This window comes from Camelina sativa, chromosome 3 (genome assembly GCF_000633955.1).
Source record: "Camelina sativa cultivar DH55 chromosome 3, Cs, whole genome shotgun sequence".
NCBI lineage: Eukaryota > Viridiplantae > Streptophyta > Magnoliopsida > Brassicales > Brassicaceae > Camelina > Camelina sativa.
The window spans coordinates 22,376,065-22,387,414 of NC_025687.1; the positions used below are offsets into that span (position 1 = coordinate 22,376,065).

An 11,350-nucleotide genomic window follows, 5' to 3' on the forward strand; every position below is an offset into this window, starting at 1 on the left:
AAGAGAAAAAGACAAGTCGTAAAAACAGTAGAATATTTGCTAACTAAAAACAAGTCTCCTCCTCTTAAAAAAACCTCATGTCCAACAACAACACATAGATAGAACTCAATAACCAACAAGTAATAAACACGTGTCATCTACACGGACTTCAAACTCCATTTGTCTCTGTGTGTGTTCTGTTCTGCTTTGCTATATAACAGCTTCAAAACTCATCTAACTCTCTTAACTTAACACTCTCTCTCTTTCTCTTTCTCCATTTCTCTCTTCTCCATAGCTTAGCAATGCGAGGTCTCGGAGGCATTCTCGTGGTTTACATAATCTCCACTGTCCTCTTCGGACATTTCACGTACGTGGCACGAGGAAGATATCATTACCACAAGAGTCGTCGCGGCCTCTCGCATCCTCTTCCTCCTCCACCTCCACCTCCTCTTGAATCGGCCAATCCACCTGATCAAGTCCCGTCTGACCCGTACCCGAATCCAAACCCGAGTCCAGACCCGGCTCCGGGAGATTCTGACTCAGGGTGCATCTTTGACGTCACGTCATATGGAGCAGTGGGTGATGGTTCTTGCGACGACACGGCAGCGTTTAGAGATGCTTGGAAAGCCGCTTGTGCCGTCGAGTCCGGCATCGTTTTGGCACCTGAAGGTGGCGTTTTTAAAATCACTTCCACTATTTTCTCCGGTCCATGTCAACCGGGACTCGTATTTCAGGTGAGCCAAACAAAATAAATGATTCTTCTTCTAACAAAAATAACATTTAAAAAAAATTAAATTCACTATGCTAATAATCATAAAAATGTACCACGTTTATGTTCTAATTATATATATGTCATTTGAAAGTATTATTTATGTAAATTTAAACGTTTGTGTTTTTTGGTTGGGATTGTGAAGTTGGACGGAGTGTTGATGCCACCGGACGGACCAGAGGAATGGCCAGAGAAAGACAGTAAACAACAGTGGTTGGTTTTTTACCGCCTCGAGGGTATCACATTTGCCGGCAAAGGCACCGTCGAAGGCAATGGTCAAAAATGGTGGGATCTACCTTGCAAACCCCACAGGGTAAAAAAATTTCAATACTGTTATAAACATTAGAGATTTGCTGAATACTAATTAATTGATAAGTCGCGTGGTCGTGACAAAACAGAACACACGACAAGAAACCGTACTATTATCATTCATATATAGATTTCCTATTAAAAACAAAAAAGTTTTGTTGTCAAATAATATAATTTGGATTCTATGTTTTATTATCGTCTTTTATAGGGACCAAACGGATCATCGTCGTCTGGACCATGTGAGAGCCCGACTGTGAGTCCTAACTAAACCGAACCAAATCCAATACCGGTTTTAATTTTGTTTAGCACTAACCCTTTTTCATTTTTTTGTTTTGTTTAGATGATACGATTTTTCATGAGCAATAATATAGTGGTGAGAGGATTAAGAATCCAAAACAGCCCACAATTTCACATGAAATTCGACGGATGTGAAGGAGTTCTGATAAACGAAATCCAAATCTCATCTCCAAAACTAAGTCCGAACACGGATGGCATCCATCTAGGAAACACAAGATCTGTTGCCATTTACAACTCTGTCGTTAGCAATGGTACTGTTTTTGTTCTTTTTTTTGGTATCAGTCAATAATGTTGAGTTGTAACTTTGGTTTTAAGAATATTATTATGTATTAATTGGGAATGAACGAAAAAAATGAAACAGGAGACGATTGCATATCGATAGGAACTGGCTGCTCAGATGTTGACATTCATGGTGTCACTTGTGGGCCTAGTCACGGGATCAGGTTTGTCTCTTTTTCATTTCCTCTTCTGTCTTTTTTTTTTTTTTTTTTTTATAATTAGAAACATTCATTAAAAACAGAATATTAACGTTAATTTTAATGTTTTTGCGAATTGATTCCATTACGATGACTGTGTTTTTTACATGGATCACGGATGTTAGGTGAATGTTCCATCCACTGGAAATTGAACTTTTTATTTAGTTGACAAAAAATATCGAACTTGGCACTAAATTTTAATAAACCAAAAAGTTATTCATATTCCATAAATCTTAGTATTTTTGAACTTGAATCAAATATTTCTATGCAAAACTTCAGAGAATACCAGTTTTTAATACTAATTTAGTCTAAAACTCAAAATTACATGATTATTAATCCTTTTTCGTTGAAAAAATCAAACACAAGTACTATTAATTTTTTTCGATCTTTTCTTCCAGTGTTTGTTTTCAATTTATTCACCTTTTTCAAAACGCGATTTGATTCTAACCGCTTAAAATCATTGAAAACGCAGCATTTTAATAAACTAGAGTTATTCATATTCATAAATATCATTTTCGAGTTTTTGAATAAATATTTCTATACAAACTTCTAATAAGTATTCATCTTTCACTTAATTTGGTCTAAAACTTAGAAATCTGCATAATTCTTAATTTCTTATCATTGGAAAAATCAAAATCAACTACTATTTTTTTGTTTTCTTTTCAAATTTTGTTTTCAGGTGTTTAATTCACTTTATATGTTTGCCTGATTTCTAACCGCTAATAATTTTTTAAAAAAATTTGTGTCTCAAAACGCAGCATTGGGAGCTTAGGCGTGCACAATTCACAAGCCTGCGTATCAAACATAACAGTCCGAAACACGGCGATCCGCGATTCGGATAACGGTCTCCGGGTGAAAACATGGCAAGGCGGAACCGGATCTGTCTCGAACCTCCTCTTCGAAAACATCCAAATGGAGAACGTTCTCAACTGCATAATCGTCGACCAGTACTACTGCTCATCCAAAGAGTGTCGCAACGAGACATCTGCAGTTCGAGTCTTCGACGTCGAGTACCGTAACATCAAAGGAACTTACGACGTTAGAAGTCCGCCGATTCATTTTGCATGTAGTGATACCGTTGCTTGCACAAATATAACGATGTCGGAGGTCGAGCTGTTGCCCGAGGAAGGTGAGCTAGTTGATGATCCGTTTTGTTGGAATGCTTATGGGAAACAAGAGACGTTGACGATCCCGCCAATTGATTGTTTGCTTGATGGCTCTCCTGTGGTTGAAGAAGTGTATGATTCGAATTATGGTTGTTAGTAGCGTGTGCACACTTGGATGGTTAAGGTTTGGTTTGCCCCTTTTATTTTAGTTGTATATTTGGGTCATCCCTTGTAGGGTCTTTTAGTGGAAGCCTTATTCGTGCGATGAGATTTTTATGCATTTAGATGATGTCTCTCTCTATGGCTTATTATTTTTCGTCCATTATAAATATTTTTATATCTGTCTATCAGTTAGATCTTTTATCAGTACTTATTTCGTTTTTGTTGCATTCGTTTCATACGATCTTTTTACTTCTCAGTGAAGACAGTGAAATACATATTTCTCAAAAGATGCACTTGCAAGTAAGTAAGTAACAATATAAGTGACTTAATATGCGATTAAATATAATCAGTCACTTAATAATTACCTAATAGGAGGAACGAGTTATTTAATCAGTCAGTTAATAATTACCTAATAGGAGAAACGAGCTAAACTAAGATTAGACAAGGTGGTATGCCATAATGTAAGAATGTCATCAAGGTGTAAAAAAAAACTTAATATTCAATTTGAAACTCCTCGAGTTGGGAGGAACAAAGTACAAACAAACAAACAAACAAACAGAAGGTAGATGTAAAAGTCAAAATGAGGATTTTACAGTAGAAAAGAGAAGAAGAAAGAAACACACACCGTAAGCGGACAGCATATGAATTTCGGATCACAATACTCAGAAGTAACAACAATACTCAGGCCACATCCAAATAACAAAAACGCAACAACAAACCCGTAAACCTCAACAATTCTCTTTTTTGGCGTTTGATCAAACCACGGTTTATAGGTCCACCAGTCAACTCTCATCTATACAAACAGAACCCTCCCTTCATACCACATTGGCTTGTACGATGAAGCATGATTAACTTTTGACTTTTTAGAGAGATGATTTTAAATATAAGGAATCAGATAATAAGCCAAACCCGGGGTGGGGGTGGTTTCACTTCTGAAGTGACTTGGTGTCCAGAGGAATAGTACCGACTGTTAAGATTGCAGGAGACTCATCAGCAACTTTTATGGGTACTGATCTTTGTTTGACACTGTCATCAGAAAGAGAAGCATCAACCACTTCAGAGGGGTCTATCTTCTTCTGAGAGCCAGAGGAGGTCGGTTTAGACTTGGCTTGACCCTTCTGGTTCAGGTGAGAAACAGTGGTCGGGTTAGATTCTGTAACACTCGGGTCAATCGTGAGAGAGCTCATCTTCTTCTGAGTGGGAGAAGTATCTTCTTCATTACCTTCCTTTACAGTGGTCTCCTCACTCCCATCTGATTTTGCACGAACCTCCTCGCTTTCCTCAGAGATAACTGAAGGTTTTTTGAAGGCTCCCAAGGAGGTTTTCTTATTTCTGTCAGAGAGATCTGGTCTGGGTAATGGGGAAGGGCTAATAAAGGTCCTGTACGGTAGCCTGGTTCTCTCATCCAGCATGACTCTCTGCCGGCTTTCGTAATACACAAAATCATCCAGTAATGAAGTCCTTTCCATATGATCTTTAAATATTTTTACCACTTCCAGACCTTGTTTCAGCATTATCTGCAGAAGAAGACGGTATATTAGCAAATTCTCCAGATGTGAGAATCTTCAAAGCGTGTGAAGTGAGCTACTAGAAAAACATGACCTCTTGTGTGTCTCGACTGTTGGTGACTGGCTTATTCTCATTGTTCTGCAGTATGATGTGCCTGAAATAGCTATTGGGAACATCTTTTATGATGTGCCATTTGACCGGAAAGCTTCCACTCCATTTGTCTTGTTGCCAAAAATCCATGTCTTTATCGAAAGAAACTGGACCAGTCATCTCAGCCATGCCACAGAACAAACCACTAGCATTGACCTAAAAAGACAAGCACTGCATCAGAATAAGCTTATCACAAACAAGCTAGCATGTAAGACAAGAGAAGGAAAAACTCACAGAAAAGAACAAGAATATCGGGCATTCACAAGACTTCTCGGAGGCTATTTTCTGAGCATCTTCATATGCACTCTGCAATTTCTTGTTCCCATGCAAAGTTGATGACCAGACATTATATTTGATGCTCTTGTGAACATCATCTTCACTATACGATTTAATCACAAAAAACTTAGCATTGCTGTAATCGATTCGGAGATCTTCTTTATTATACAGAGAAGGATTGATCACAATATTCCCTTCGGCATCAGCATTTCCAGCTTTTGTTGTATAGGCTTTGACAATTAGTTGATTCCCCAATCCTCTCGATCTTCGACCTCGATTTTGTTCACTAACTCTATCAGGAATTATATTTGCATAGCCACCATACATCTTGGGCCGAAGATTGGTATTATTTGTTGCAATTTTTGGAAAACCATTAAGTCCAGGTGGAGCAGTGTCTAATTGTCCAAAAGACGATACTCTGCTACTACTGGAAACAACGTCAACAGGTTGAACACTAACGGAAGTAGCTCTTCCCTGCAAAAATGAGTCAAGATCAGAATGATATATGTGGCTGTAGTGATCAACAAACTACTCCTAGAACTAAACAAATAAGCATATCAATGTCTGAAATTAGAATCACAATCATCTAGCCAAGATTCTTTCTAATTCAACAACCTCCTACTACCAATATCCAAAATTAATTAAAACAAGAAATTATTTATACGAAATTATACCTGGAGAGCTTGTCCTGATGATGGAGTAGATTCACTCTTTTCCATTTCTCCCTGCCTACTCTGTCCAGAGTTAGGCCTTGGCTTGTCTGGAGTCTTTCCCAAAGAATTTACTGCAGAGAGTTTTGGAGCATTCCTCTGAACCCCACCAGAAGAAGTGTCATTTCTATGCCTGGATCCTCTCCCATCGGATCGACCCCTGTTAGCTGAACCAGTCTCTACCAAAGAGTTTGTTGAGCTAGTCGAGATGATATCAGGTTGAATAGCATACGGAACAAAAGTAGGTGACGTTGCAACACTCTGGTAAGGAGGAAAAGAGTAAAATTGTTGAGGGCCAACAAACGGAGAATCAACGCCTATTGAAGCACCCGGAATATAAGGATTGAATGGATTGTAAGGAGACTGTGCATATCCATAACTAGGCGTATAGCATATATAGGGAGAATTTTCATTCTGCCCACCCTGAATTATAAAAATAAGATAGAATGTTAACACAGGAAAAATGTATGTGAACAAATCAACTCTAAATGAAAAAAGTTGTTATGAGCGAGATTAGTACCGTGTATTGGACTTCTGAACCATCTACACCAAAAAACATCTGATGGTTCTCCCAATCACCGGGTGACTCATAACCTGAAAATTCATAAAGATTAGGAAACTCCTCTCCACACCTTAAGACCAAGAGGATATAGAAATTGAGACAATGAAATCTAACTAAATTACCTGTACAGTAATAGCCATAACTGGCATCAACGGGGTAATACATGCCCTGGTCAACAACAAAATCAGGGGCTCCTTCGGAGGTATACATTGCTTTTAACTTATCAAAGAAATTTTTATTTTATTTTTTTGTGTCAATGGAGTTTAAATAAACACCTGAAATTAACACAAACAAAGGTTTAACATGAGCATTAGTATCACAAAAGATAAAAATTCAGAGGCTCGTTTGCAAAAAAAAAAACAAAAGTCCCCGAACTATTGTAAAAATGTCCCAATCGAACCAACAACACTCAAATTCCAAAACTGAGAAAAGAACCCTAAATCCAACGTAAGCGGTACAAACAACAATGGAAGTTAGATTGACGGAGACCTAAACGGTTTAGGCTAAACCCAGAAATTTTTCACGAAGATGCAAATTCACATCCTAAAACAAGAAAATTACATAAAACATTAAAGCTAATTGCTCGAAAGAACTCGAACGCCCAGACGAATACACACAAAGAAGAAGAGAGTAGCAGCAGCAGATACTAAATTTTTTTTATCGGGTTACCAGAAATTTGGGAGATTCACGTCATGCTCAGCCTACGAAGCTCTTCGAATTAAGAGGAAGAAGAAACGGATGCTTCAAAAGGGGGGATAAATAACAACGAAGAGAGGCTTAGTAGCAAGTGCTGGAGAAAATCAAAATTTAAAAACCTCCGCAGAATCGAAACCCTAACCCTAGATTGAGAGAAGGGGCTTGGAAAGAGAGAGAGAGAGAGAGAGAGAGCCGACGAATTGAGAGAAATAAAAAATTAGAAAACCTGAAGACGCGCAAAGGGCAGATTCATCTTTAGCTTTTGATGCAAAATACGCTGCGTTTCAACGGGTGAATCTATCCATTGACTTCTCCCTTGCAAAGTCGAAAATACCCTTGTCGCCAGAAAACACGGTGACCAATATAGTGGTCACTACGATTATTTTTACAAGAAGCTGGTGTTGTTCTGCGTGTTAATTTGAGTGGTGGCTAATGTAGCGATAAGAAAACGAACAGACCCGACAGTTGTGAATATTTAGAAAAAAAAATGTAACATCCAAGATTTAAACTCAGGTGCATAATCATCTCTAAGCATATTTTTACCAACTAATCCAACAACAACTTTAAAAAATATTTCTTTTCATATCTACTTATTCCTGTGAATATATATATATATATATAAAGTTACTTTTTCCTCTCATTCTTGTGCAGCCACGTCAGCATTTTTTCTTTAATAATATTTTGGGTCTAAAAGATAATTATTAGCCCACTAAACATTCATTCAATAAACAAACTTTCCACATAATTTTATATCACAATTTAGGCCAACGTCTCTGGGCCCAAACTATTTCTTTAGCATATGGATTAAACCTAATAAAGTTTCTCCACGTGCTGTCAAGAACGCTCCACCTTCACACATTCCTCTCCTCCGTAACTCTCGATCCATGGCGTTTAACTTCACACAGCCTTTGTAACGGCTAAATTAATAGCCCTAAATTTATTAAGAGAGGATATCACTTTGAAGGAGAAACAGAGAAATATTGAGAGACAAATTAGAAAAGAGCCGCCTAGAGTTAAAAGGAGCAAAGAGAGTTAGAGTTTAACCTTTGTGTTCTTTGTGTGAGATTGTACTCTCTTTCTAGCTTCTTCGTCTTTGGGAGACAGTTCCCAATTCTCCCCCGAGACGTGGTTAGAGGCAAATAAATCTGTTATCAAGTTCCTGTAAGTTCCAGCTAAATCAATCAATCGATCATAAATACCTGTACAGTGAAGGAGAAGTAGCGCAAGGGTTTAGGTATTGCAGCTCCTATATCTGCTGAGGCGTCGGTGACTACAGAGACGCTGAGGGAGGAAAGCAGAGAGGGAAGGTGATGAGTATTCTGTTTATTGCAAGAGAGGAAGAAGAGAAGCTATGGAGGATCGTTTCTCTGCCATCACCAATCTTCGAGGTGATCACAAAGAGGGGCTTTTGCTTGGTCCACAAATCAGTAGTGTTGTTAGCTCGTGAGTTGGTTTTGATGTTATGACTTTATTTTTGTCCGTATTTTCGACTTCCAGCTTTTAAAACCTGATATACGACGGAGAATCATTATACATCTTCCGCCATTCTCACCGCTTTCGCCACTATAAAACGCCATCAGTTCATCGACCATGTCATCGTCCAAGCATATTTGTAGCTTATTTTCTTCTCGATATGTGCATCGGTGATTTTGTTTATGAACCCATGGATAACTGCATAAATTTGTGATCTTTGAGAATTATTAGGCAAACTAATTCCAGATAACTAATTAATTATGATAGACCATTGGAAACAATATGATATCTAAAGTACTATCAAATGTTTTAAGACATAGGCCTTGATAGGTGAACACAATCAAAACTGTACAAGTGATATAGCTTTAAATTTTTACCAATCACAACAATGTTACTAAAAACTTTACTGTCTTCGTTTTTTATTCTTTCGGAATGTTGTTTTGTTCGTTTTTTTTTTAAATTGGAAGTTGACTTTAGTCAAGGGAGAACTCATGTGTACAAATTTAATATTGTATGTAGGGATGTTAAAAGTGGGTTAAAACCCAATGGGTACCCAAAACCCATGTTTAATATCTGGTATGCGGACCTGTTTTTTCAGTAAAAAAAAAAGGGTTTAAAACGGGCGGGTATCCAAAATTATAGAGTCTTACACGGGTTTACCCAATAAGAATATGGGTACCCACATGTTTTTTTCTCTCACCTATCAGATACCAAAAAGACAAAATTTTATATTTTTCCTCTCTGGAAAATCAAAACACGAACCCTGAACCCTAGTCCAATTGATTTTGTTTGTTTATGCGTGAATGATTTTATATTTTGTGGGATCTCGTTGGGTCTCAGATCGATTTGAAAACTTAAACCGAAAATGAAATGAAATTTGACAATTCCGGTTTGGTTTGATTTTGTTCATGTTCTGAAATTTTCTGAAGTTAGAAGCAGTGCTCATGGTCTATGATCGTAACTCCGAAGCAGGTACGGATCCTCTTTGATTTTCATTTTCTGGGTTGGTTTTAAATTACAGCCTTTGATTGTGGGTGGAATCAAGTTTCAATTTTGAATTAGCTTTAAGCTTTGATCTGTCTATATAATTTATGGGTTCGAAGCTTTGAACTGTCTATATATTTTCTGGGTTCGAAGCTTGTTTGATGTGTGAGTGGTTGATCCTTTTGGTGTCACATACTTGGAATAGGAACAAGTCTTATTCGTTTTTGTGACAGAAATTACAAGTCATTGCCTTCCGAGGATGAGTGGGACCGTGGAGAGAAAATTTGTGACATCTTGAAGCCATTTAGTACCATCACTACTTATTTCTCAGGTGTCAAATATCCTACATCGAATGTGTATTTTCTGCAAGTTTTGAAAATTGAACGTCTTTTGAAGAACTATGCAGTTTGTGGTGATTTTAGAGTAGAAGAGATGGCTAGGAAGATGCGGTTGAAGTTTGATAAATATTGGGATCAGTACAATATCATTCTAGCTATGGGAGCTATCTTAGACCCAAGGTTAAAGGTGTAAATTCTTCAATCAGCTTTTGATAAATTGGATCCGAGTACTTCTAAAGAAAAGGTTAAGGTTGTTGTGAAAAATTTAGAGGATCTTTACAAAGAACACAAGGAAAAAGTTTGGTCTTCTTCAAATTTCTCAACAACACAAACACCACTTGATCTTCTTAATGAATCACCACTAGAGGATGATCCGAATTATGTAAGTATTTTTCTCCATTTATTTAGTGTCTTCTTAATGAATGTAGGATGTGTTTGTATGAGGTTTGTATTTTTGAATGCGGTTTGTATTTTTGAATGCAGGATGTGTTTGAGCTTGAGAGGAGCATACAAGCTGGTTCTGACAACACAAAGTCGAATTTGCAAAATTATTTGGAAGATCCAAGGCTAGATTTGAGGTCTTTTACAGATATGGAGGTTTTGAGCTATTGGAAAGGCAATGGGCAACGCTATGGTGATTTGGCTTCTCTAGCTTGTGATGTTCTTAGTATTCCAATTACCACAGTGGCAGCAGAGTCGTCTTTTAGCATTGGAGGTCGTGTATTGTGTCCTTACAGAAACCGCCTCCTTCCAAAAAATGTACAAGCTTTGCTATGTACTTGAAACTGGTTACGTGGTTTTGCTGAGTTAGAAGGTAAAAACATAGTCCAATTTTTTTTTTAAAAAAAATTCCATTGTTTTGTTGATTTATATTTTCAAATTATAGGTGACATTGAAGACAACTTTGATGATGGAGCTGAGTGTACTACATCAGTGGCAAGTAGCTCAGGAGTATGAACCTTTTATGTGTTTATGTTTGATTGTTGTTGCCTTGTGAGTTTCTAAATATTTTATGTATTTTAACATTGTAGAACCTTTTATGTATTTAACATTTGTTTTTAGTTTTTGCTTAATCTAATTAGAGTTTATAAACTTTTGAAAATTGTCACAGATATTATAAAATACACAAAATACATAATATAAATCATATTTGTTTTTGGTATAGAAAAGTTATAGACACAAAAATACATAATGCAAAATGCAAAATACATCACATGAGACAAAAAAATTCGGGTACCCACGGGTTTACCCACAAGAGTTAAAACCCGTTCGGGTTTACCCACCAGACCTAAAACCCGTTCGAGTTTTTTGAATTTGGGTTTTTTCTGAGCAGGTTTTTTCGAGTTTGGGCCGGGCCAGGTTTTTTCACCCACCACAACATCCCTAATTGTATGCAGCATTGATAATAATAATAATAATAATAATTATGTGCGTGAGCAGCTCTCAGATAGTTTACTATTGTATGCGGACAGACAGTTGTGCTCCCTAAAAAGCAATGACAAATGTTGACGATGCTTAAATTCAAAGTGGAGAATGGACCAAGTGGGATTCATG

The 11,350-nt window shown here is 37.3% G+C and overlaps 2 protein-coding genes across 2 annotated transcripts; one reads left to right on the forward strand and one right to left on the reverse strand.

The window, feature by feature from the left end:
• LOC104777720 (polygalacturonase At1g48100) lies at positions 282-3,325 on the forward strand. The gene is made up of 6 exons (XM_010502017.2): positions 282-713; positions 894-1,061; positions 1,266-1,310; positions 1,398-1,605; positions 1,716-1,797; positions 2,589-3,325. The coding sequence occupies exons 1-6, from the start codon at positions 282-284 to the stop codon at positions 3,091-3,093; spliced, it is 1,440 nt and encodes a 479-aa protein (XP_010500319.1). The 3' UTR covers positions 3,094-3,325.
• On the reverse strand, positions 3,578-7,232 carry LOC104777721 (YTH domain-containing family protein 2). The gene is made up of 7 exons (XM_010502018.2): positions 6,975-7,232; positions 6,428-6,580; positions 6,264-6,337; positions 5,708-6,166; positions 4,992-5,507; positions 4,701-4,913; positions 3,578-4,615 (listed from the first exon to the last, which is right to left on the reverse strand). The coding sequence occupies exons 2-7, from the start codon at positions 6,513-6,515 to the stop codon at positions 4,025-4,027; spliced, it is 1,941 nt and encodes a 646-aa protein (XP_010500320.1). The 5' UTR covers positions 6,516-6,580; positions 6,975-7,232; the 3' UTR covers positions 3,578-4,024.

What these genes read in the sequence shown, in the direction of transcription:
- LOC104777720 (XM_010502017.2), top strand. Translation starts at nt 282, where the DNA reads ATGCGAGGTCTCGGAGGCATTCTCGTGGTTTACATAATCTCCACTGTC. An exon ending in CAACTCTGTCGTTAGCAATG is followed by an intron (nt 1,606 to 1,715) that starts GTACTGTTTTTG and finishes AAAATGAAACAG; the next exon opens with GAGACGATTGCATATCGATA. An exon ending in GGGCCTAGTCACGGGATCAG is followed by an intron (nt 1,798 to 2,588) that starts GTTTGTCTCTTT and finishes CTCAAAACGCAG; the next exon opens with CATTGGGAGCTTAGGCGTGC.
- LOC104777721 (XM_010502018.2), bottom strand. Translation starts at nt 6,515, where the DNA reads ATGTATACCTCCGAAGGAGCCCCTGATTTTGTTGTTGACCAGGGCATG. An exon ending in TTATGGCTATTACTGTACAG is followed by an intron (nt 6,338 to 6,427) that starts GTAATTTAGTTA and finishes ATGAATTTTCAG; the next exon opens with GTTATGAGTCACCCGGTGAT. An exon ending in ACAGTCGAGACACACAAGAG is followed by an intron (nt 4,616 to 4,700) that starts GTCATGTTTTTC and finishes CTTCTTCTGCAG; the next exon opens with ATAATGCTGAAACAAGGTCT.